We start from the raw sequence: 24,453 nt of genomic DNA on the forward strand, positions 1-24,453 counted from the left end.
ATCAATCTTTATTTTATCACTTACGTTTACCTGCTTTTTTCATTGACTAGATTTTTTCCTCAGTGATTACAGAAAGCCCAAAGAAAATGCACTCTATTCAATGTCGAAAGTGCTTGATGAGAGTCAGCATATTTGTGGAGAGCCAGGGCAAGAGCATTAATCAAGTGCAGGGGCAGACCAATAACGGGCTGTGTAATCATGCTGGAGCAGCGCTCTAACTTTGAGCAGAGTCGCCTGGTCATTCATCATCAGGAAAAGCAAGAGGCAGAGAGAGAGATTAATAACAAGTACATTAGTCAGTGTTTAGTTGCAATCATTGGGCTTCTGGGTCAGGCAACAGTCACAATGCCAAAAGACATGATCTTGATTAGGTAATGATTTTGAAATGAAACAATGTCAGATTCTGGATATAAATGATTTACAAATCACTGAAACACTGTATTAAATTTATAATTAGCAATTGTTAAAACTCGGGGGTGGGAAACACCTGTTTTAACATCAACTTGTTTAACACGTTCTCTGCCTGACAAGCCTGTCTGTCAGGCAGACCAGTTTACCACCCAGGCTGCTTTATTCCTGTAGCCAATGGAGTATGTGTAAAATTTAGTTTGACAGGATCTTGCTAAAATAAGCAAGGCCTTCAATGAAAAAAAAAAAAAAAAATCATCATCTGCACAGTAATATGCAATTTAGCCATGCTGTAAGGTCTAATGCTCCCCAGTATTATCACAGATGATGGATTTTGCATTTTATGAACAAGCTGGGTGGTTTCTCTCGTCTTTCACGCAGAGGACTGAGCCTCCATGATTTCAATAATTAATAAATAAATAAATAATTTTATATCGCAGGAATGCTTTTCACTTCACCTCATTCCATCTTAAATAAACCTGGCTGCAGAAAATGTGTTTTCTTTCTAAATATTATTGTGGCATTTTAGAGTTTAAGAGTTTTAGCGCTTTAAATTACATTTCTGTTTGCACCAAAACACTGTTGCTTTCCTGAACCTGTTCTGTGTTTTCCACTAAAAGATCATTCTTTGTTTTTACATACAGTGGCACCTTAGAGTCATGATCGATCGTGAGCATTCAAAACTGGCTTTCTGACTTGTCTACTTCCTACAAAGATTTCTTCAGATTGACTAATAGAAGACAGATGATGAAATACCAAAGAAAAATTCTGTCTCTGGTTCATCTTGTATCATGCATTTTTTGTTTGTTTGCTTGTTTTTAAACTTGCTATTTACTAAGTCTGTAAGGAGAACTGGTTAGCATGCATCTCACAACTTAGGTAACCCATTATTTTTATCTGCCTCACCTTACTCACCCTCTGTTTTCGTCTGAATTAAGGAGTCATTTGTCAGTGCTTTCAGTACCTTGCAGAAGGAAACTGATGCTATGAATGCCACGTGGTGTTTTTAATTCAGAAAAACTCTTTTTGGTTGTTTGTTTGTTTGTTTGTTTTTCTGTATTTGTTTTTAATTACATTTTAGTGCAGTACAGTAACAGTACTAAATTTCTCTGGCTTCAGAAGCAAGGAGCTACCCACCCTTCTCCTATGAGCAATTACACAGGCTTGACACTGACATTGAGCAACTGTTTAAGTTGTAAACTTCATCCTTTCTCACTGTATGACTACCTGTGTGTAAAAGAATATCTGTAGTGTGTGTGTGTGTGTGTGTGTGTGTCTATAAATTGTTGTGCAAAAGTTTTGAGCCCCACTCTTTTCTTTTTGATTCTACAAAACCAGATCAATAATTCCCCAGGCTTTCTGAGGATCTTTTGAAATTTTTCTTTGGACATTGACTGCTTTTTCACTCATGTTCAGTCCAGTAACTGACGATTTTCACAGGAATGTCTTTTTTGTTTGCTTGTTGGTTTGTTTGCTAAGCCACCTGTTGCCAACCTGTGAATCATTCGAGCATAAATAAGATGTCATTGAACCAGTTTTAGTTCAAAATCAACAAAAAAATGCCAAAGATAACTCAGTTTGACAGGCATAAAATGGTATTTTTGCGCCAACGAGGTTTTTCCCAAAGACCTATAAACTGAAACTGTGGCAAGTCGCAGGCATAAAAAAAGCAAATGAGCAGTATCTGAATGTGATGTCCATAAGAAATAGGACACAATCGAGCAAAGACCTGACACAGGACATGTGAGATCAATCTCCCTTTTCTGTTCAATGCCTCATAGGAAATGGTATCAGTGGAAAGGTTGGCTATCTAGAAGCTAAGGGAGTGAAACGAAAGGAAAAGACTGAGTTATGCCAAACTGGCCGAAAAATCACTGACAACAGGTATAATGGAGTGATGAGTGATGAGAGTGATGAGAGAGGTAGAAGAGTGAGTGTTTACAACTATTTCTGAATACCTAAAGAAATTACAAGAAGCTTGGCTAAGAGAGTTCAGGATATATTGAAAAATAAAGGTGCGTAAACCAAATATTGACTTTCAAACTCGCTTGAATTATACAAATTCATTTTTGTCTTATGTACTGCATTCCAATTGATGTTTGACCATGTTTCAATAAATAATAAATCATAAAGAAATTGCTGCACTTGTTTCCTATTTTCCAAGTAAAATATAAAGAAATCAGGGTTGGCTAAAGTTTTGCACAGTTTCGCAGATAGATCTGCATAATGGAAGCATACAAGATGTAAATTTAAATTCTATTTACCTACCTTGTATATATTCGGTATACAAAATAAACCATGTATCTGCACCTACTGCCCTTTTCAGGCATATACACCATGTTCACTCAAAAGCTGAACAAGCAGAGCGTCTTTTAGTATCCAAGGTGACTCATGTTTCCTGCTAAGGAGTGTGGCATGTGCATCCAACAAATTCAGTTTTTATTAATAACCAACCATGCCCTTTAATCCAGACTGCCCACTAAAGATGAGTGTGATGTTATGCAAGGTCTACATTTCATAAATGAAGGGTTATTGGGTCTAGTGGATGGGGAAAAGGCTCATCTTTACATGCTTGCATAAAAAGTGCTATAGAGATATCTTCAACCACTACAGTTTTTGCAAAAATTAAAAAAAAAAAAAAGAAATGTCAAAGCTTTACAAACTGAAACGCCAATCCAAGGATAACAGGCCCAGTCAGCAAGAGTGTTTTAATTATTTGTAACATAACTTTATAGCACTCTTGATGCTGTTTTAAGTATTTGTAATATGCATAAATGCATTTTTAAGATCCAAAATATAATGAAATAAATATACCATTTAGCTTCTGCTGCAATTTGGCAAACTCTTTCTCCACTGTTGGCCTGGATTTTCGGTTCATGAAAATCCTTGTTACTTACCATCCAAAAAATAAGCGCATATGCGCAAACAGCTGTAATAGTTTTTCTCTCTGCATTACGCAGCCACATGATGGTGACCCTCACATCCACCTGGAGAAAGTCCAACTGTGCAGCACCCAGCCGGTGATTTGTCAGTAGTACCCACATCGATCTGACACATCTCACGATGGACAATTCCTGTGTAGGACCGAGTCCACCGTCTATCAAGGAGTTGGTTCCAGAGCCAAAGCTGTGAATAATGGTGAGCCCAACTGCATTTTGTTGGTACCTCTCAACTTCACACACTAAATTAGGCACCTTCCCCAAAGGGTTGTTAAATTCTATTTTGTAATGGCAAGCTTCTTTGCCATTTTCTCCAATGACAACAGCTGTCTACTCTTTGCCGATTAGGTGTTGCGGTGATCCCACCTTTTGACTTGCAGGGTCCTTGGCTCTGGAACTTAATTATCTACTTGCCCCAAGTAGATAATCATTGCCCTGCTTTTCTTAAGAAAGAGATTGCTTAAGAAACAAACAAACAAAAAAACGACCAAAAATGCAACGTGAGGCTCTTTTAGGCATGTGGAGTGCGTTTAGTGACATCATGTCCCAGAGGTATAGATTATATAACATTCGCGTGAATTTTTTCTCAGTAATTCCAGCACACTAAATGTGTGTAAAAGAAAAATACATCTTGTTTCCTGGTTGGTTTTCGGACTGCGTGGATCTGTGTATATGTTTAGTGTGCAGAGAATCATACGTCAGAATCCCAGTGCCTAAGGCCAAATGGGCACCCCGATGAACCCTCCAGAAGGAGTAAGGAGTAGTTATAAATAATTAACCTGACCATAATGTTCAAAGATATTGGATATATTAGGCAAAGCTCTAACTTTCTATTCTCTCACTTGAAAATCATTTTTTTTACCAAAAGAATTAAACTTTCAATATGGAGAGTTGAGACTGAGGTCTTCTTCAAGCCTGCTGCTCTTTCTCTGGATAATAACAATTAAACATCTCGTCTTTCACATCCCACTCTTCCACAGTGAGACAGTTGACGCAGTTCAGGCGCCTTTCGTTGTAAGAACGAGATCTAAGTTTGTTCGAATGGACTCCTCCTCCGTTCAAATGTGCATCCAGGATGTGTGGGCGTTCTTGTACTCGAGGTAGACAAAAGAAAAGAAAGCAGTCGACTGCTTTGCTCAATTTATAGCACAAATTAAGTCATTTTTGGCTAACCCATGTGTTTTTGTCAACTAATTAAAAACACATTTAAATACTGTGCCTAAACTTTCTTTTTGTTTTCTTTGTGTTCTAAAAAAATGACAGCTGCGCAGGATTGACGGTGGATATTACTGCTTCCAATGGCTACAATACTTATCTGCGACTATAAGCATCAAAATATCTGAAAATGTACCACCAGTAAACAAAGAAATGTGAAAACGTTCAGCTGCTGTGAAAGTTCACATCAAACGGTCCATATGTATACATGATTATATGACCATTAATAAAATGATCAGCATGTAGCTGGACGGATACCTTATATTTAGATACAACCTATAGAAAATAAATAAAAATAAATAAATAAAATAAACTCCTGATGCAATAGATAAAACTGTTTAGATAAAACAGGTTTCTTATTAGAGCTATTTTGGTAGAGTTTTGTATTTAACATTCAGAATGCGTGACAGCGAGGACAGTGAGTCATTTGCTACTGCCACACTGTGTCAGAAACATTTTAAATTTGCAAAGTAGACAGTCCCAATGTGTCAGTCAGTGAACCATAATACTGCACCACAAGAAAAATGTGCCAATTATTTTCCATATGTAGCGTACAGTGAAACTAAATTGAAAACAGTTATTAAACCTAAACAATCCCTTAATCAAAAGAGTTATTCCAAATCTTGATAGCAGACGCTATGAAAAGAAATCATATTGCCTCAGTGAAAAGGTAGATAGACTGTGTCTAATATCTTGTCCATAAATTCTCGCTTACATCAATGAGATGCTTTTCATTGAACGTTCATAGATTTTTTTGAGGCTTTGCAGTTTATTTTCTCTTAAAGTTGTCAAGGTCAAATGTAGTATTTTTCTCATAAATATTTCACTATCACTTCCAAGAGATAAATTACTTTTTGATGGTTTATACCCACTTTAAGGATCTCTTATGTTGGACATTTTAATTAAATGAACAGTAAAATCAGTGTATCAGTTACTAATTCAGTGGTGCCTAAATAGACATGCAAAGACAAAAAATTAGCCACAGTGACATTACTTCACAACCCTCCTCCTACAGCAAGTCATCTGTCTTCCTATCATTCAAAATCTTGTTACTGTTTCTAAAGTCAAGTCACCCTCACAACACACTGTGGTCCCTGTGGTCCCACTGCAAGAGATAGTGCTTTGTTTCCTTTCAAACAAAAACATAGGGTTTGCTTGCCCCTTCTTTTCATCTGATAGTAGACATAAAGCATATAGGCATGGTGGAGCATGCTAAACTGCACAGAGCAATGAGCTTACAGCTTTGGTATGCCACAATTTGGAGGTGGAAATGATCGCAGTACTGTCAGTGACACATATATATATGCATATGTGGGGATCTCAAGTCAGACTTCATCACAAACTGACCTGAAAACATACTTGAGGGTTGTTTTTTTTTTAGTTTTGTTAACGTGGTAGTGGCATTTCTGTAAGAATGGAAATGTCTGTCTGTCTGCATGTCAGACATTTATAGTATACAGTGGATAAAACATCTTTTAAATCTTTCGACATTTCTGGTTGTGAGTGAAATATCTAATAATTGTGTGATTAGGTCAGAGCGGTGGTCCTGTACTTCACCTGGTAGAGTGCCCCAGGTACATTATATGGACAGAAGTACTGGGCCGCCTACATATTACACCTACAGAAGACATGGAAACCAATGCCATGAAGCTCCAGGCTCTCAGTTTTTCTGCTGATGTTAATGCTGGAGGAGATTTGGAACTAGCAGAGTCTTTCAACCCTGCTCTGTGATTTTACATGGTCTGTCACTGTGTGGTTGAGTTGTTGTGGTTCCTAAATGCTTCCATTTTGCAATAATGGCATTTATAGTTGATTGTGGAAAAATAGGAGAGAAGTATAATTTTATAAAATAAATGTTCATTTTAATTTTATTTAATTTTCTTTTCTTTTCTTTTTTTCACTTTTGTTGCCATGATGCCAGGTCTCTCTTGGAAATGAGATTTTTTATCTCAATGAGATTTTTTACCTGGATAAATAAAGGACTAATAATAATGATAATAAAAAAATTGTAGTATTAAAACATACGCAACGATAACTGAACTTTCTTCTTGTAACCCTTACTTTCTTCAATTTCAGGGAAGAGGCCATGATGTCCACATACTTTGAAAATGTAGAGGACCTACTGGCATCTTTTGGACCTGCCCGTGACTGCTCTAAAGATAATGGTGGCTGCAAAAAGAATTTCAAGTGTGTGTCTGATCGACAGTTAGACTCATCTGGCTGCATGGTAAGCAGATGGTAGTAGACTTGCACTACACTAGTAATGCTACATTCAAGCCTTCGTTTATGCATTCATGCAAATATTAATCCTTCTCATTTTCCATGTGTTTTATACTGTATATAACTGTGATATCTCCAACACTTTCATATTTTGGAGTATGAATCAAGAAAAAGTGAGAAATTATCTAGATCAGCCTTCAAACTGCCAACAAATGAAATGAAATAAAAAACTATTCATCCATCCATCCATCTTCTTCTGCTTATCCGGGGCCGGGTCGCGGGGGCAGCAGCCTAAGCAGAGAAGCCCAGACCTCCCACTCCCCGGCCACTTCCTTCAGCTGGCCTGGGAACGCCAGCCGAGAGATGTAATCTCTCCAGCGTGTCCTGGGTCTGCACCAGGGCCTCCTCCTGGTGCGACATGCCCGGTACACCTCACCTAGGAGGTGCCCAGGAGGCATCCTTGTCAGAAACCTGAACCACCTCAACTGGCTCCTTTTGATGTGGAGGAGCAGCGGCTCTACTCTGAGCCCCTCCCGGATGGCCAAACTCCTCACCCTATAGCTAACGGAGATGCCAGCCACCCTTGGGAGGAAGCTCATTTCTGCCGCTTGTATCCTCAATCTCGTTCTTTCGGTCTCTACCCACAGCTCATGACCATAGGTGAGGGTAGAGACGTAGATCAACCAGTAACTTGAGAGCTTTGCTCTTACACTCAGCTCTCTCTTCACCATGACAGACCAGTACAGCGTACCACCAATAAAAATAGATAATATAACTTTTTATATAGCCTTTCCCTACTAAAAATGCTCATTAAGAATTTTAAAGGTAATTTAAGTAATTTAATGAAAACACAGATTTCATAAAAGACTAACATCAAATCAGGAAATCGGTTCACTGTAATGACAACCGCAACTGGAGCAATCAAGAAATGGTCCTGTAGTATCTGCACTTTACTTCTTTAAGCCCTTTTCCGTACCACTGCTATGCATTTTAAATTGAATATGAATAAATAGTGAATGAATTTGTTGTTGGCGCTGTCTTCCATTCATCCTTTCTGCTTCTTAAGCCTTACTCACATTTTACATGTAGCGTTGTAAAGTGCAGTGCAAAAGTGAATTTCTTGTGGAATACTAACAAGAGCAGGGCAATGCTTCCAGTGCCAGGTTTTAGACAGAAAGGGGTGGACCCAAGTTGTAAAGTAATTAAACTGATGAGCCGTCTCAATTGCTGGAGGCTGGTGTTGTGAGTCATTAAGAGCTTGGATGGGGCTATAAATCGACAGGTCTTTTGGTTGTTTTTGTCGAATAGAGACAAACAGTATAGAGCAATTTTCTTGTTTACCTTTCCTCTTCCTCATCTTTCAACTAAAAGAAACATACAGTTGCTACTACTCCAACAAAAAATTCTGTTTACAGTATTCATTAAAACCTTGTTAGTGACACTTTTGCTGCATTTATTATACACTGATTACACAACCTGCAGTAATTTGTCTGGCACTGATTACGAATGATGAATGACAAAAAAACTGATTCATGACACTGTCATTAAGGAGCAATGTACACCATGGCTGGCAGACTTCACCAAGGCAGAAGAAGACTTCAGCACTTTAATGAACATGTTTCTACATAAATCAAGTTATTCTCCCACCCCCTTTCCCAGTTTTTCCCTACAGTTTACCACTAATTTGGTTACTCTGACAATGAATCCATATTAATAAACCCACTCCACCCACAACATTAGCAGCTGATCCTGCTTCTATGGCAGCTCTAGAGTGTATATGCATATACACTAAACTTGGTCAAGATTGTTGAAGTTGAAATCAAGCATCAGAGTGAGAAAGAAAGTTGATTTAAGTGACTTTGAATGTGGCATTGATTATTGGTGCCAGACTGGCTGGTCCGAGTATTTCAGAAACTGTTGATTTACTGGAATTTTTCCAACCATCTTAAGCGGAAGTACTGCTTGTTGAAGCCACGGGTCAGGGGGAAATGGCCAGACTAGTTTAAGCTGGAGGAAGCCAACAATAACTAAAAAAACAGCTCATTATAACCAAGGTATACAGAAAATTTCTTTGGTTAATAGCAGATTGGTACAATCAGCCATTGTTTGCATGGAAGACGGCGACTTGTCTGAAAAACACTCAGTAAGTAACCGCCAGTTAAAAAGTCAAAAAGTACCAAACAGAGACCATTCACTGTCAATGTAAATGCTATGTGTTAAACATACACATACCAGCACATTTCAAAAGGTGTAAGTTTTAGTTTAAGGTGAACAAGGCACAAGGGTAGACCAACTAGAACTGTGACTCAGCAATACTGGAAGAAATAGGCATTACCAACACCATCGCATATGTCAAATGGCTAGTAGATATAAGACTGGAACACACTACCTCCCAGAACAAGAAGAGTCTACATGATCATTATGTTTTTTAAGTCACAGCTTTGCATCTTTTAGTCCCGAACTTTTTGTCATTCTTCCTTTAATTGTCAAACTGGGATAGCATCATTTGTTTTACACTGGTCACAGTTATTCTTTTGCTCCTTTGGGCTTTGAGTTTAATTTGAAAATGGTCAGAATTCAGTAATCACCAAATAACAAGATTATGATTTATTTCTGATGAGACCAACAAAATTCTATTGTGAGCGGCAATTTTTTCCCTCTGTGCTGTCTAATTCAACCTTCTTTTTCTTTTTTTTAAATCTGGCTATCAATTAAAGGGATTGTCAGCTTGAGAAGACTTCTTTTCAACTCACATTTTCCAAAGCTAAATAGAAAAAAAATACTCTGAAATAATTCCAAACAGTCTCACACCTCTGTGTGCCAGTGATTAATACTCAGACAAAAACACTGACAAAACCTTCTAGTCTTCAGAGATTAACTCAGAGAATCACAGACACGGCAGTATTATTTGCTTTTCTTACTCTCCTGGGTTGGTGTAATTTTAACCAGCCTTGTCAGAATGGGTGCTAACACAGAGCACCAACATGTCACACGGAAGGCTTAAAATCCATTTTCAGAGCCAGTCCCTTAAGGCTGTCTGCTGCTCTTAAGACAGCTGAAATGCATTTGCAATGAATTAAATTTTAGTCAGCCCCAGTGTGTAAGTTCTGGAGATATCTGTTATTCCATTTGGACTGTGTTCACTTTCTACAAATTCTTAGAAAGACAGGATGTCACTCGCGTCCTTTTTCGTCACTTGTCTTAAGAATCACATGCTGTTCACTTTAAAGCCATTTTATTGCATATTTGTTATGACTTAATTGTAAGAAAAAAAGAGAGAAGTGGGGGGAAATTAATTTATTCTGCTTGGTTAAGTCGTTGTTCATTTAAACAGGAATTCAAAGTACACCTGTGCAAACAGCCAATGATCATATAAGAGGCATTAGGGAAAAAAGACAGGGATGATGAAATAAAAGCTCTTTGATTTTAATGTATGTTTTATGCAGGGATTTAAAAGGCAATAAAGAATTTGCCATTCTGATGTCCACAGGCAAATCATTCCACCAGTGACGGGTCTCTAATGGGAAAGAGCTACTCACCTTTATTTTACCTGGTATTCCTAGGATAGATGGATATATTATATCCATTTCCTTTAAAACAAAATCAAGTCTCAATCTCTGTAACCATGGCTTTCTTTTGGTAATTGGCCATTTTCATACTTTAAATTTGACATCTGATAATGATACAGTGCTTCTTTTTTTTCTTTGTAGCACATTGCCATATTCTGCTACAGTATATGTCCTTCCAATGGTGAAACTCGTACACTGAACAGATGGAGGGATATTAGTGGCATATTTTTCCTGAGATAATGTCTCTTTTGGGACATCTCTGGAAAAGTTGCTTGAATGTAGTGTTGGCAAAGACGTATTTTTCCTTTTTAGCTTCAAGCAGCAATAAATTCACATTTTCATTTTGGCCTGTCATACGTGTGTTGTTTACAGAAGACAGATATTGTTGTCTCCGATGTGATTTTAACTTCTATACTGTCCCTGAATGCAAGAGTTTATTAAAAGATGTGGCACACTCGAAAAATCAAGACTTAAATGATGCCTTGTCAGTGTGGACCCAGATTTCTGCTTCCCAGCCTCCAGTTTACATCAGTTAACAGAGAGGATAAAAGGCATGTCTGCCCAAACACAACACTCATGAAAACTCTCATCCCTCTGCCCAAAATCCCATGTATGCCCCTACTAATCTGTGTTCCTTACAAATGAACATCATGTCCTCCCCTGTTCTGCCGAGTGCAGCTCATTGTACCTCATTACAAGTGCATTTTGGTGTTTCTTGGTTTAAAGCATTCAATTCGTTCAGATATATGTACACACATGTCCCTCTCATGGTTTATTAACCCATCTTATTTTTAACTTTGCACATTTATACATCACATCACAACTGTACTATATTAAATGGATTAGTATGGGCTCAAAATGTGGTCATAAATATTTTGTACTTGTAAATCAGGATTTGTATGTGTAAAAAGAATTTGTGTGTGCGTAAAAAAGATTTGTGTGTGGACTTAGCCAAAAAAACCCTGCAAGTTACAAGTACGAATTTTGACCCTATTTTTCTTCCTTTCATCTGATTGGTCAATGTCATGTCAATCACAAATGTAACAATCCAATCAGAGAACAGATGGGTTTGGCTGTCGGAGGGGCACTTTTTTTGAGTCCACACACAAATCTTTTTTACACATACAAATCTTTTTTACACACACACAAATTCTTTTTACACATACAAATCCTGATTTACAAGTACAAAATATTTATGACCACATTTTGAGCCCATAGATTAGCTCAAGCTCAAAATCCAGATAAGGCTGGATGTACTGTGTATATCCAATGCACATGCTGTTAACTATCTTGGAAGGCACTATAGCCAATTGATATAAAACAGTATAAGGCTCAGTAATAGAGCCTTACTTTTGAAGCATGGAAAGATACATATTTCTTTTCACTTTTTGTAATAAAAAACACTGTAATTTACTTTTTACTTTGGATGTGTGATTGTACTCTAAAGTCTCTAAATAGATTGCAGGATGCTAGTCTTCCAAATGTCAGATTTTGTCAGCACTTTCAAAACTAACAGTGTATGTTAGACATCACAGGCACCTGTGCAAATACCAAGCACTAATTAGCAAAAAGGATACTAATATTTGCCAATGTGTACAGGGACATGCAAAACCAGATTTGTCTGTGTTGCACATAAATTTCATATCCCAGATGTCATCAAAACTAGGATAAACCTCCAAACTGGGATATCCCAGTTAAACTCACAAGATGCAATACATTCTTTAGTAAGTTTGTTTGCTCTTAGGGCAATAAAACTGTGGAGCCTAATTTAACACATTTAAGCAGCAGAAGAGCCGCAGGGCATGCATCACTGCCATCTCTAAACTAGATTAGGCTGTCGAATATGCTTTTAAAATATTAGATTTTTTCCCCCTGCCTGCCATTGTTATTTAAAGCTCTGCTGTTTTTTTCTAAATATATGTATTTTCTTGTCCTGTGAAAGACCCAGTGCACATCTTTTAAACATATTGTTTCTTTATTATCCTTAGCTTTTCACACGGCCTTTTCCTTCTCCAAAATATCTGATGGCTACTAAGTACAAACATCTAGCATCTTAATTTTGACATGATCGTTATGGAAAAGAGTTCTAAATAGATTATACTCAGTTCCTGATTTAAGCAGAAGCCCTAATAGGTGATTGGGGAAATGACTTGCGTTCATTCAGAATGTTAATTTGGAGGGGTGATCTATGTGCAGTACATAATGTGCAGAGAGATCGGCTACATGTACAGCTATATTTCTTAAACACTTTCTTCACTCATTTTTTGTTAATTTCTTCAGGCCTACTTACCCTGCACTTTTACTCCGCAAGGAATTAACAGGAGTGAAATGCCATTAGTCCCATTCTTAATGCTGTCATGAAATTCTCACTTAAATAGCCCCCAGAGAGTACATACATATGCTACCCTCGATGATGGGTGTTCTACATTGATGTCAAGTGTCTACGCTCAGGGACAAGGTTTAAAGGCTGAACACTAATATAAAAGCCTCAAATCCATCACGTTTAAGCATTCAGTTAAACCCTCTAAAAGACAAAAAAATATATAAACACATTCCTTTAAATATTTAATATATTAAATAACATACAAATTATATAAAATTACCGTTTGTTTTAATTATACATTTTTAATTAGTGATCAGCTGTCAAGATGATTTACTATACAAGCAAAATGAAATGCAAGAAAGTTGTGTCTACAAGTATAAAAGTTCTCACTACTGGCTTGTTCTTGGTGTGCTGCCATCACAGAATCACTTCAGAAGAACTGAGTGGAATTCATTTGTCTCAAATACAAATTGTTCCCCTCCCGAACCCTTGTGTCTTTGGAGAGTTGTCCAGGCAGAAAGAGCAAGTAGCTCATGGGCTGCACTAATGGCTAACCTTAAGAACTTTCATTCAACCACAGAGAGCTGCATGGCAATTCTGAATTACAGATAGCTATTCCCACAGCTCTGCTCTAATGTGATGAATGGCTCCAATCTTGTCAGAGACTAGAGTGCTCTTCCACCGAATGCTGAACATATGGGATTTTGTGTAGAGCACACATGAGCAATGCATAATTCATATTTTTTCTTTATTGTTTCTGGCTTTGGTTTTCTCAGGAGATCAACAAATGTAATTGAATAATATGTTTTATAAAATCCGAAAATGACTCCTGCAATGTAAACAAAAATACAAATAAAAAAAAGGATAAAATAAAAGGCAGTGTACCCATACTGCATTAATTTCATCTCCATACAGACATCAGATATTATAACATAGCATAATGTTTAAATTATGAGACATCAAATTATGATTTTAAACATCTCATAAGTGGAGACAAGCAGCCTTGATCCCTTCTAAGACAGTTCTGTTACCACAGGTGGGTGATGATCGCGTAGGATTATAAATTGTGCTCTTGGACCTCAGAGAACTTTTGCGCAAAAATAAAGCCTTGGCATGCAAACCAACAATCAGAAGAACTTTCCCCTCTCCTTTCACTAAGTTCAATGCAAGACAGACTATTTTCTGTACTTACTTGAGCAATTGTTAGTGTATAATACTGAGAATGGAAAACACATCCTTGAGGGATGAATTAGATACAGAAAAGTGTATAAATTAAAGCCTGACATATGTGAAAGTGTCATCCAAATGTCAAATTGAATAAGCTTAAGGTGGTATCAGCTCCTCTGCTTGTTCTCTGTCTAGATTGTCCTCACATCTAAATTTTTCACTTGATATACACCGATCAGGCATAACATTATGACCACCAGACTAATACTGCATTGCTGCGAAATCAGCCCTGACCTGTTGAGGCACCAAAATGTTAGCAACAGATCCTGTAATTCTTGTATGTTGTGAGGTATTTGTTTATCCAGCACATCCCACAGACACAACACCTCAAACTCGTTGTTCTGTTTCTTAAACCATTCCTGAAACGTTTTGCTTTGTGGCAGATCACATTACGCTGCTGAAAGAGGCTACCGCCATCAGGGAATACTGTTTCCATGAAAGGGTGTATGTGGTCTGCAGCAATGCTTAGGTAGGTGGTATGTGTCAAAGTAACATCTACATGGATGGCAGGACCCAAGGTTTCCCAGCAGAACATTGCCCAAACCATCACACTGCCTCCAGCACCTTGCTTTCTTCCCATAGTGCATCCTGGTACCGGGCATTCCCAAGTAACATATACAAATGCAATGGTCATCCATGTGATATTAAAGAAACTGTGATTCATAGATAGGTAGGTAGGTAGGTAGAAAGATCCTTGTGGGGTAATAAGTTAAGATAATCAGTGTTATTCACTTCACCTATCACCTAATCATAACGTAATGACTGATCAGTGTATATAACAACTCATTTTAAGAATTTACTGTTAGATATTCCAGAGCTTTTGGCACACTATCTACTAGAAAAGTCTTAAACTGAGTAATGGAGCAATAAGCAAACTACTGGATGTTGCACTAGAGCAGCAACAGCATGTCAGACCAAAGCAAAGGGCACGTCTGCGAGACACACTTTTCCATACTTTGTGTGAGACTCACCTACTTGCTTCCTTACTGTGTCACTTCATGTCAAAAAAAGGTACAAAAAGTGCAAAAACTCGCTGGCAGTTGATTTCCACCAGCTTCAATCGATTTAATATTTGTTGCTGCATTTCCTTTTGCTTGTTTTTTCACCATGTTCCACCAAAAATCTGCAAAGCTTGTGACTTTGCGGTGACTTGCAAAAACAGCAAAAGATGGTGATATGTTGAATTTTTGACCCACGGTGATAGATTTGCTCGCTTTCTTCACAGCCCCTGGATATGAGCAATACTGTGTAAATGTGTCTCTCCTGCAGTGATGACTGAAAACTAGAGCCAGACCAACTGCAGAACATTGACTCAGTATCTGGGAATGGGGACAAAGGATAAAGCTTCTTTGTACTCCTCCAAGTGTGACACCTGGTTATCCTATTTACAAAGGGCAAGTCTCTTGCTAGGAACAACAAAGATATTGAGCAAGATCCTCAAGCTCTCAGGACACTGAAAGAGGACCTGAGCTTGGAGGATAAAGACTGCCCCCAGGGCGAATGGGGATTTTTCAAATATCTATTTATACATATAAATGGCCCAAGTGTTTTAGATCTATTAGACAGTTAATGAACATTCCCATTTTTCTAATACTTTTCTAATAGACTTCATACATTTCCAAACATCTCTAACATTATTAGTCTTTATCTCATTTCTAACTTGATTTCTCTGCTAATGTTCTGTATTGCCTAAGCTTTATTTAAAACAACCATATGATTTATGTAATTGTTTCTCCAGAAGGCTTATGCCAAAGAAAAATCTTACTTTTGATCTCAGGAAACCTTTCAAAATAAGATTGATCCTGATGATCATTGTTTTGGACTAAATGAGGATTTGAAACAGTCTGAGGAAAAGAGGAAAAAAGATGGCCTTTAAATGGTTCTACTATAAAGCATTTGTTTCCAGAAATGCTAATGGATTATTTGTTGTTGTAGTTACTAATAACTGGCATTACTTAAATGGTACAGTTCTGCTGGATTTAATGAGATTAATAATCTCTTTGGAAATCTTTAAGCAGAAAACCAGTGAAACATAACGACTATGATGGTTGACAGCTGTTGGAGATAAAAGTTCACACACCTCATACGCCTCTATCTCCAGCAGGTAGAAATGCTAACTGTTCTAGTCCAAAACAACAATATATACCACTTCTCTGTTGTTTTCCTTTTCATCTGATGACCAGAACTGAGGGGAAAAGGGTGCCTTTGGATGTGAGTCCTTGCCTATGTCAGTCATTAATAAATAGCTACACATAGTTTTCCCTTTAGCGTCTATACAACTGTGTCTGCAGGCATGTGACTAATGATGTCAGTGAACCTTCCTTACATGCTCTATACCCTTTAACACCACCTCTTCCTTTGTGCTTCCTAACCTAAGAAAAAGTTCTCAGAGAAATAATAAAGTCATTTAACTTTCTGAACTTTGAGAAATGTGTAGTGTTTGCTATATAGCATTGTTTTGGGGTTTTTTTTGTTCTCTAAGAATAAATACACCACAACCAGCAGACATTTTAGCTGTTTGTCATTGCACGCCTACAAAAATATCCTATGCAGGCACACAAAACTTGAGGAATCTAGATGAGTCAGAGTAGCCGTTAGTGAAAGAACTGAACTGTGGACTGAAAAAACCGATGTAACTCAGTCTCTCACAGTCCTCATTTCTTAGCAAAAAGAGGCAGATACCAATACTAGCAAGGAAGACATTACAGCAACACTAGCAACTGAAAGGCTGGCAAAACCAACACATTTTCATGTGGCTCATATCTGAAAGTGTAAATTGACCACAGCTGAAACCTGTCAAGTATTCAAAGATGAGATGGAAACTATTTATAGTATCTCTGAGACTATATGCATCCTACTGGAAACTCATATGGGGTGGTAATTCTGTTGTTGTTTTCCAGCATGTAATGTCACACTTCGTAGGAAACATTATATAACATCTCAGTGATGACATATGTTAACTTGTGAAAGTCAGGGCACCAGCTACTGGATCCTGGTTCTCACTACACAGAGGAATGATTTGTTTTCTGTTTAGTTAAACTAATTCAAAGGTTATTGCTGTATACTGCAGTAGTTGGATGTGGCCTTCCTGGTGTAGTTATAAAAAACTGCCAAATATTGATGATCGCCAACTGGAAAACAAATGTTAAAAAATGCAACAAATAATCCAAATATCTAACCAGTCAATCACATAGCAACAACTCAATGCATTCAAGAGGACCAGCTAAAGTTCAAACTCACCATCAGAATGGAGAAGAAAGGTGATACAAGTGACTTTGAACGTTGTTGATGCCAGACTGTCTGATCTGAGCAATTCAGGAACTGTGGATCTACTGGGATTTTCCTGCACAGCCATGACTGGGGTTTATAGAGAATAGTCCAAAAAAGAGAAAATATCCAGTGAGCAGCAAGTATGCAGTAAGTTCTCTGGGAGTGCCTTGTTGATGTCAGAACTCAGAGCAAATAGTTAAACTATTTCAAACTGAAGGCATCAATATCTGAAATAACCGCTCGTTGCCATCAAGATGTCCAGAAGACCATCAAATGTGCTTCTGTCTTTACTTGTGTTATATTTGCTGCAATTTCTGCTGCCCTTTTAACCAGGTGTCTCTTGAGAAATATATTTTTTAAAAAGATTTCAATCAGAATGCCCTTAAATCACAGAAGCTACAGCAGGAAGAAATCATGCCAGGTGCCACTCATGTCAGGTAAGAACAGGAAACTGAGGCTTTACATGGGCTGACCGAAACTGGACAACAGAAGATTGGAAAAATGATTTCTGCTGCTGTATTTGGATGGTAGTGTCAGAATTTGGTTTAAATAAGATGAAAGCATGCATCCATCCTGCCTTGTATCAAAGGTTCACTCCAGTATATCACTCTGCTGATGTAATGATTTGGAGGATAATTTCTTGGATGTTTTCTTTCTTTAGGTTCCTTAGTACTAACTATGCATGATTTAAATACTGCGGCCTACCTGAATCTTGTTGAAAAGCATGTCCATCCCTTCATGACTGCCACCGTCATACCAATCTTCTGATGCCTGGTTCTGACAGGATAACGTGCCATGTCACGAAGCTCAAATCATCTTAAACTGGTTTCTTGAACATAAGAAGGAGTTCACTGTGCTCAGCTGTCATCAGACGTCAGTCCATGAGAGAATCTTTAGGATGTGATGGTATGAGAGATTCACATCATGGAGCCGACAAAGCTTCAGCAACTGTGTCGTGAAAATATATGATATATGATTTATATATAGAATGTATAATATTTTAATATTCTGCTAATATTCTGTTAATTGTTAAAACAATTAACACACACACACATTCTTTTATGCTTTTTCATATAATAACACTTATCAAAATGGTTTAGCAGCACTTGGTTGACTTGACTTTAAGCTGAGCCAGCAGAAAAGTCTGACCTTTCTGTTTTGTTTGTGTAATAAGCATCTTGTTTACATATGAGATGAATAATGCAATATAATTTATGAGCGTAAGCTATTAAGTCAAGAAGTTATTTATTGTTAGTAACATTACATTTTTAATGGAGTCCAACTTTCTTATATAATACATCTGCTGCTTTTGCAGTTCTGAATAATTAGTATTTCTTATGCTGGAGGAAATATAATTCATTTAAAAATCCACTTCATAAATTAAATTCTGCACTTTAAATTAGCCAGGCAAATGACTAAGGTGCTGGACCAATTGTTCCTCTTCAGATTTCTGGCTTGAGTTGACATACTCAGATAAATGTGATTTGTTTTGTGTTTGGTTGATGGGAACTCAAAGTTGAACTAATACTTTGTATTGAAATGAAATGTCACAACAACAACCCAGTGATAAAAGCTTGTGGTATCAATAATTTACTGCAAGGTAGGGCGCCACTTTTTAGTGAGCCACTAATGACTTTGCTAATTATTATCCATCTAAAAAGTATCAGTCGACTTAATTCCCAGCAAACAAGAGTGGCTATTTCTGTTTCTTGAAATCCCTTGGCTCATTTGCCATGCTTACGTTTATTATTTTCTTTTATCACACTTCTATCAGCGTGGAATGATTTCACAAACGATAATCATTTTAATTGCTGATGCTTGTGTCTATATCTTTCTCCTCTGAGTTTTTTCTTTCTGTCTGGCATTTAAAAAACAGCAACAACACCAACACAGGCCTTTGTGTGAACTGTGGGGGGGGGCTTTCTGCTCAGGTAGTGAAATGAGCTGTGGTAAAGATTCCAAGCTGCCGCTGTTTAATTTTCTAATCCTTTAAGCACCTCCACCTTTTTTGTGTTGTATCAGAAAAATATAATTGGCTTAAATTCTTCTTTTCTTGAATTTGTTCTTTCTGAAAGTCTTACTCCCTACCACTACTGTCTTATCTTCTCAGTCTTACTATCTCTGTCCTCTCAGTACTTTTCAATCCTGATTAAAATGCACATTCTGACCTCTGTGTTTTACTCTCTTCTTCTCTATTCTTATTCTGTGCCTTTATCCTCACCCCCTGCTCGTATCCCTCCCACCACCTTTCCTTCTTTCTTTTTCTTACAGTGTCCTGAGGGGCTGAGGCCAATGAAGGATGGCTCAGGTTGCTATGACTACTCCAGGGGCATTGACTGTACGGATGGCTTCAATGGAGGTTGTGAACAGTTGTGTCTCCAGCAGCTTGTGCCCCTTGAAGATGACCCAAGTTCCAGCAACGTACTCATGTTTTGCGGGTGAGAATAGCTAATAGTAAACAGAGAAAGAGAAGACATCTGCAAAGCTTTCTTTGAAAGTAGGTTTCATGAGTGATGTTTCAATTACACATATATAAATTTCAAAGAATACCAAATACGAAATAACCAGTGAATAAACTATAGATAGAAAGCCATATAGATAGATTGATAAATACATATCATACAGTTCTATTATAGCCGTTACAAGCATAATCTACAAAAACATGTACAATACAAAGAATTGTGGAAAAACAACTTGCATGAATTTGCCCAAACAATTCAAATACTGTACCTGATACAAGTGATATTAGTGAATCTCACCTTTGAAATTGTGTTCACAGCTTCTACCCCAGCTACTATTTTTAGACTGCTCAGTGGAAGCCCCGTTCTGTTCTCTTGGCACATGTGCCTGAATGTTACAGAGGTACTGTGTCAAAACAGTGAACCTTTAACCTGATTTTCATTTTGTGGAAGCAGTGGAAGTCACAGGGAGGCAAATTTGGTGGGTCTGTGAAGATTTTCTATATGTAGATTTAAAAAAAAACCTAGAGCCTTGTCAGTGCATTAAGTTTTAGCACAACATGCCAAAGTTCTCTGCATGGTACAAATGGAGCTTTGCATTGACAGTCTGATGCTGAGGGATGAAAACAGAGAGGATGACCATTATCCCGGTACCACCCTGGACATGACATTCAATTAAACTGGTCTCTTTAGCTAAAAACTTTATAAAGCTCCTGCTTTAACAGTGGAAGTCCTGCTGTCATGGCTGGCAGTGAGCCTCCATGTGATAGTCATTTTGTAGAATGAAGATAATCTTGCAGGGGAAATCAAGCCAAATTTCAATTAGGTATAGTTTTTCTTTTGCACTAATTCATAAAACTTTTTTTTAATTATAACCAGTATATTGTAAATACTTAGGTTTCCATTTGAGTGCTTAGATTTCCCAGTGCAATCACACTGTTACTCTGCAACTTGATGAAAAACACTGAAAAAAAACTACTGCACTGTGGTCTGTGGCAGCTGGAAAAGATGTGAATAGTGGACTAATGGGTCAAGCACAGGACTTCCGCCCATGAGACTAGAGTTTGCATGAAAAAAAGAAACACGGTTGTTCTTAGCTGGCTTATTAAATATTTTTATCTTGTTCAGAATTTATTGTTATCATCAGTTTTCTGTTACAGGCTCAGGTTTGGGACATGGAAATATTTTAAGGTTAGGTTAAAGAAAAGATTGTGGTCTACAGTGAATAAAACCCTTCAGCTTAGTGAGTATTTCTGCCACAAAGACCTGAACTTCTTCTATATTGGTCTTTTTTACCCAATTTCTAAAAGGAATATTAAATATTATATTGTTGTTCCAAACATGAAAGGTCTGAAAAAGGCCTACAAATAGAAACCAAAAATACAGGAAGAGTTCTGTCAGTGTTTTTGCTAGCTTTAGGGTTGTCCTTCCCGTTTTTCTTTAAATAGCTGTCTTCTTTGAGGGTATTTATACCTCAAGACTCTAGTTGAGTTACTATGTTTGGCCGATCATTTATGGAAACATTGTTCTGATCATGCCAATGAAAGCTGCTTAATTCCTGGGACCTGATAACTGATAAAAAGGAGAAAACATGTCTAAATGCATCTGTTGACTTTCTGATGGAAACTTAACAGCAGAAGCCTAAAGAAACATGAAGCATGCCCTCATTCTTGATGTGTGTCTGATCGGGAATGATGCCCTCATTTCCCCCAGAACATTTGGTACCCTTACACTGTGGGCAAACATGAAAGTTGAGGCTCTGTCCATTTACTGTGATATCCTGTTTAATTTCATAAATGTATTTTACTAAAAAACTAGCCTGTATATCCACATGTTCTGTAATAAATGCACAAAGTAGCCTGTGGAAAAAACAGATTAAATTAATAAAATCATCTGAATGGTATAACTTTGTTCTGTAATTATGCAAATTGCTCGTTTACAAAAATGGAAACAGACTTGCCTTCAACTACAGAAAGCCCCTGTTCCACCAGATCTGAGTATTGCCAACAGCAGTTGACATCTGCTTCCCACCGAGGTGAAGAGACATGAACAATTGCATGAGTCCTGCGCTCAGCCCTATCCAGCAGCACTAACTGCTCAGCCTGGTCTGTAAGACAGGATTGCACACAAAAGTGGAAGCTAATAATTGTGACTAACTGCAGAGTCTGCTGAATCCAGCGCCACTGGAATCTGTTTTAAAACGGTTTTCACCAGAGTGCTTGTGTCCACAAACTCTGCAGCAATAATTGCGACGATAGCACTTTGCATATGTAAAAGGCATTTTAGCTTTGATAGTAAGAAAGTAGATTCAACTGTATATAAACTGAAAACCCAGAAAAATGTCATTTCAAAAAATTGGTTGTGATTGTCTGTGTTAGGCTGTTATTAGTCTGAGGGAATTCTAAAGAAAATTGGCAAGATTTGGACATGCTGAGTTTCTCTGTATTGGTCTTTATAGATTGAAAATTAAAGTAGGAACATGGGAACATCCTTGTATATAATGTCAGTCTTTCAAATCACAATCAGCCTGCTACAGCTCAATCTTCTGTTTCAAATCTTGCCAGCACTATGCTTTCACCTCAAGTGTAAACAAGGTCTCCTAGATTGCATATCATACATTGTATTGACAGTGTTTCCTTCTTCCTCAGATGCGTGCAAGAGTACAAGCTGGCAGGCGATGGGCGCTCCTGTCTCCTGCAGTCAGACAACTGTGATGGACCAAAATGCCCTAAGCAGGATGTCTACTTCAATGACACCCTGTTTGGTGAGATGCTGCATGGATACAACAACAAAACCCAGCAAGTCAACTTGGGACAGATATTCCAAATGACCTTCCGGTAACTAGTGTACAAGTACATGCATTACACTTACATGACTATACAGAATAATGTTCATGTGTTATGTCTTTTTTCTTTCTATTGTTCGTGACTTTTCATTATGCTGTTCTTCACTTTTCTTTAATCTTATCTAGAATCGTGTCTCGTCCTATAAGTTTATGCTTTTTCTCTCCCTTTTATTGTTTTCTTATCTATTGAAAAAAGAATCTGTCTTTATATTATTTCCAACTAAACTTGTAGACACTTAGTCTTCCCTCGAGACCTGCTGTTTCACATCTGAACAGTTTTTCTGCATCTCGGGAGACACATTGAGGCAGCTCTGAGAATCGGTAGTCAGGGTTTGCCATTGGGTTGCTGCGTCTGTGCTTGCTTCAGTGTGTGTGTGTGTGTGTGTGCGTGTCTATGTAGATATGTGTGTGTGACACAGAGAGAGAGAGTGAGCAGGGCATGAGAGTGTAATGGTTGAGTGAGGATTGAGACTTATCCCATGGCAGTTCTCCTTAAACTGTCAGCTCTCTGAAAACCTGGCTCACTCTGATAAGTCACATGCTGTCTGTGAGGAAATGCTCAACACTGAGAGATGATAGGGTCTATTTATGCACAAATACAGTATCCACGGTAAACATGCTCAGCCTATATCTCACATTCTCTGTGTCTGTCGTCACTATCTCATGCGCATACTATATAGGCACCGCTTTCAGCAGGGTAATCATAAAATGCTTTTCAACTGCTCTGCCCTATGGGTCATAACAGTTGTGCTTGGTACAGGGTCATGACTTTACAGCACATACTTTTAAGAAACGGAGAGAAACCTTTCCGTCTTTCAAAAATGGCTGAAATTTTAGATCTAGGTAGAATTTATCTGAATGTATTGATAGTTTCTTTGGGCATCATCGTTGTGCTAAAATCTCCTTGTACCCAGGAAGGGTGGTGAACACAAGGTAAGTGTTTCGCGTCTGCAGTTTTACACCATTAATTTCATTTTAAAATGGTCAAATTATAGTCAAAGAAGCAATTTGAATAATATTAACATAAGAGCCTTTGTAAGGTGTTTGTGTGAAGTCTTCTCTCAGAAGCGTGCTATAATTCAGGTACTGTAATTTCACATAATTCCTCAGAGAATTCAGCATTTCAGTAATCCATAGATAAGTGTATAAAAAAGGACACTTCTGCTTTAATATCCCTATATTCTTAATATAAACAGCTTTCAAAAGAAGCAGTTCTAAATGCCATTAAGTTTCATTTATTTGGGACTTAACACTCGACAAAATCGTGTCAGCAGCGTCCTTGAAGATGTTATTGGAACGTAGAGAAGCTGTTAAGTAGCAACAGAAAGAATCAGACTAATGCATGTATTAGCTAGAGTGAGTTATTATAAAAGATGACCAATAAAATCCATTGCTTTCTCTCATGAAATATTATAAGAATCTAACACTGGTTTAAAGTAAATTAGCTTTTTCATGCATTCAGGAAATGTCAACCAATTAGCAAAGTATACAGAAGAGGTCAATACAAACTGAAAATATGTTTCTCTGAGTTTTGTTTGGACCTCACGTTATAAATTAAGAGGCTTCAGAGCAGTCAAAGGAATAAAAAGCTATAGTTTAACTCCCCCATAAAGGCAACATCTGACGACCTTCTCTGTACCCTCAATGACGAGTTTTGACACTTAGTATACGCCTTGGGTTTTTCCAAGAGTAGCTGCAGACATCAGCCTCACTAACTTCTGATGCACAACCAGTCATTTTGTTCTAAAAGCTGTAAGTTAAAAAGGCACTGAAGAGTTATCTTTAGACAGTTTGGAGGAAAGACTGGCATGTCCAGAGCTTAAATTGGGAACTACAGGTCCAAGGTTTCCCAAAGGTTTGAGAGGCTAAACCAGTTGGTAACTTCCTCTAATACACTAAACAAGGCACAGTTTGACAGATGAAACAAAGGCACAGTTTGAGGATTATAAACCCTGGCAAAGAGGCAGTCTTTATCCCT

General features: G+C 37.7%; 1 protein-coding gene across 3 annotated transcripts in view; it reads left to right on the forward strand.

The window, feature by feature from the left end:
• astn2 (astrotactin 2) overlaps nucleotides 1-24,453 on the forward strand; it is a 292,012-nt gene that overhangs the window by 175,258 nt on the left and 92,301 nt on the right. For all 3 annotated transcript variants that reach the window (XM_025909010.1, XM_005459486.3, XM_003454979.4), the window contains exons 11-13: nucleotides 6,639-6,789; nucleotides 19,443-19,609; nucleotides 22,279-22,467. In XM_025909010.1, the coding sequence (XP_025764795.1) occupies nucleotides 6,639-6,789; nucleotides 19,443-19,609; nucleotides 22,279-22,467 (507 nt within the window). The remainder of the gene's footprint in view (nucleotides 1-6,638; nucleotides 6,790-19,442; nucleotides 19,610-22,278; nucleotides 22,468-24,453) is intronic.

This window comes from Oreochromis niloticus, linkage group LG7, assembly GCF_001858045.2.
Source record: "Oreochromis niloticus isolate F11D_XX linkage group LG7, O_niloticus_UMD_NMBU, whole genome shotgun sequence".
Lineage (NCBI taxonomy): Eukaryota > Metazoa > Chordata > Actinopteri > Cichliformes > Cichlidae > Oreochromis > Oreochromis niloticus.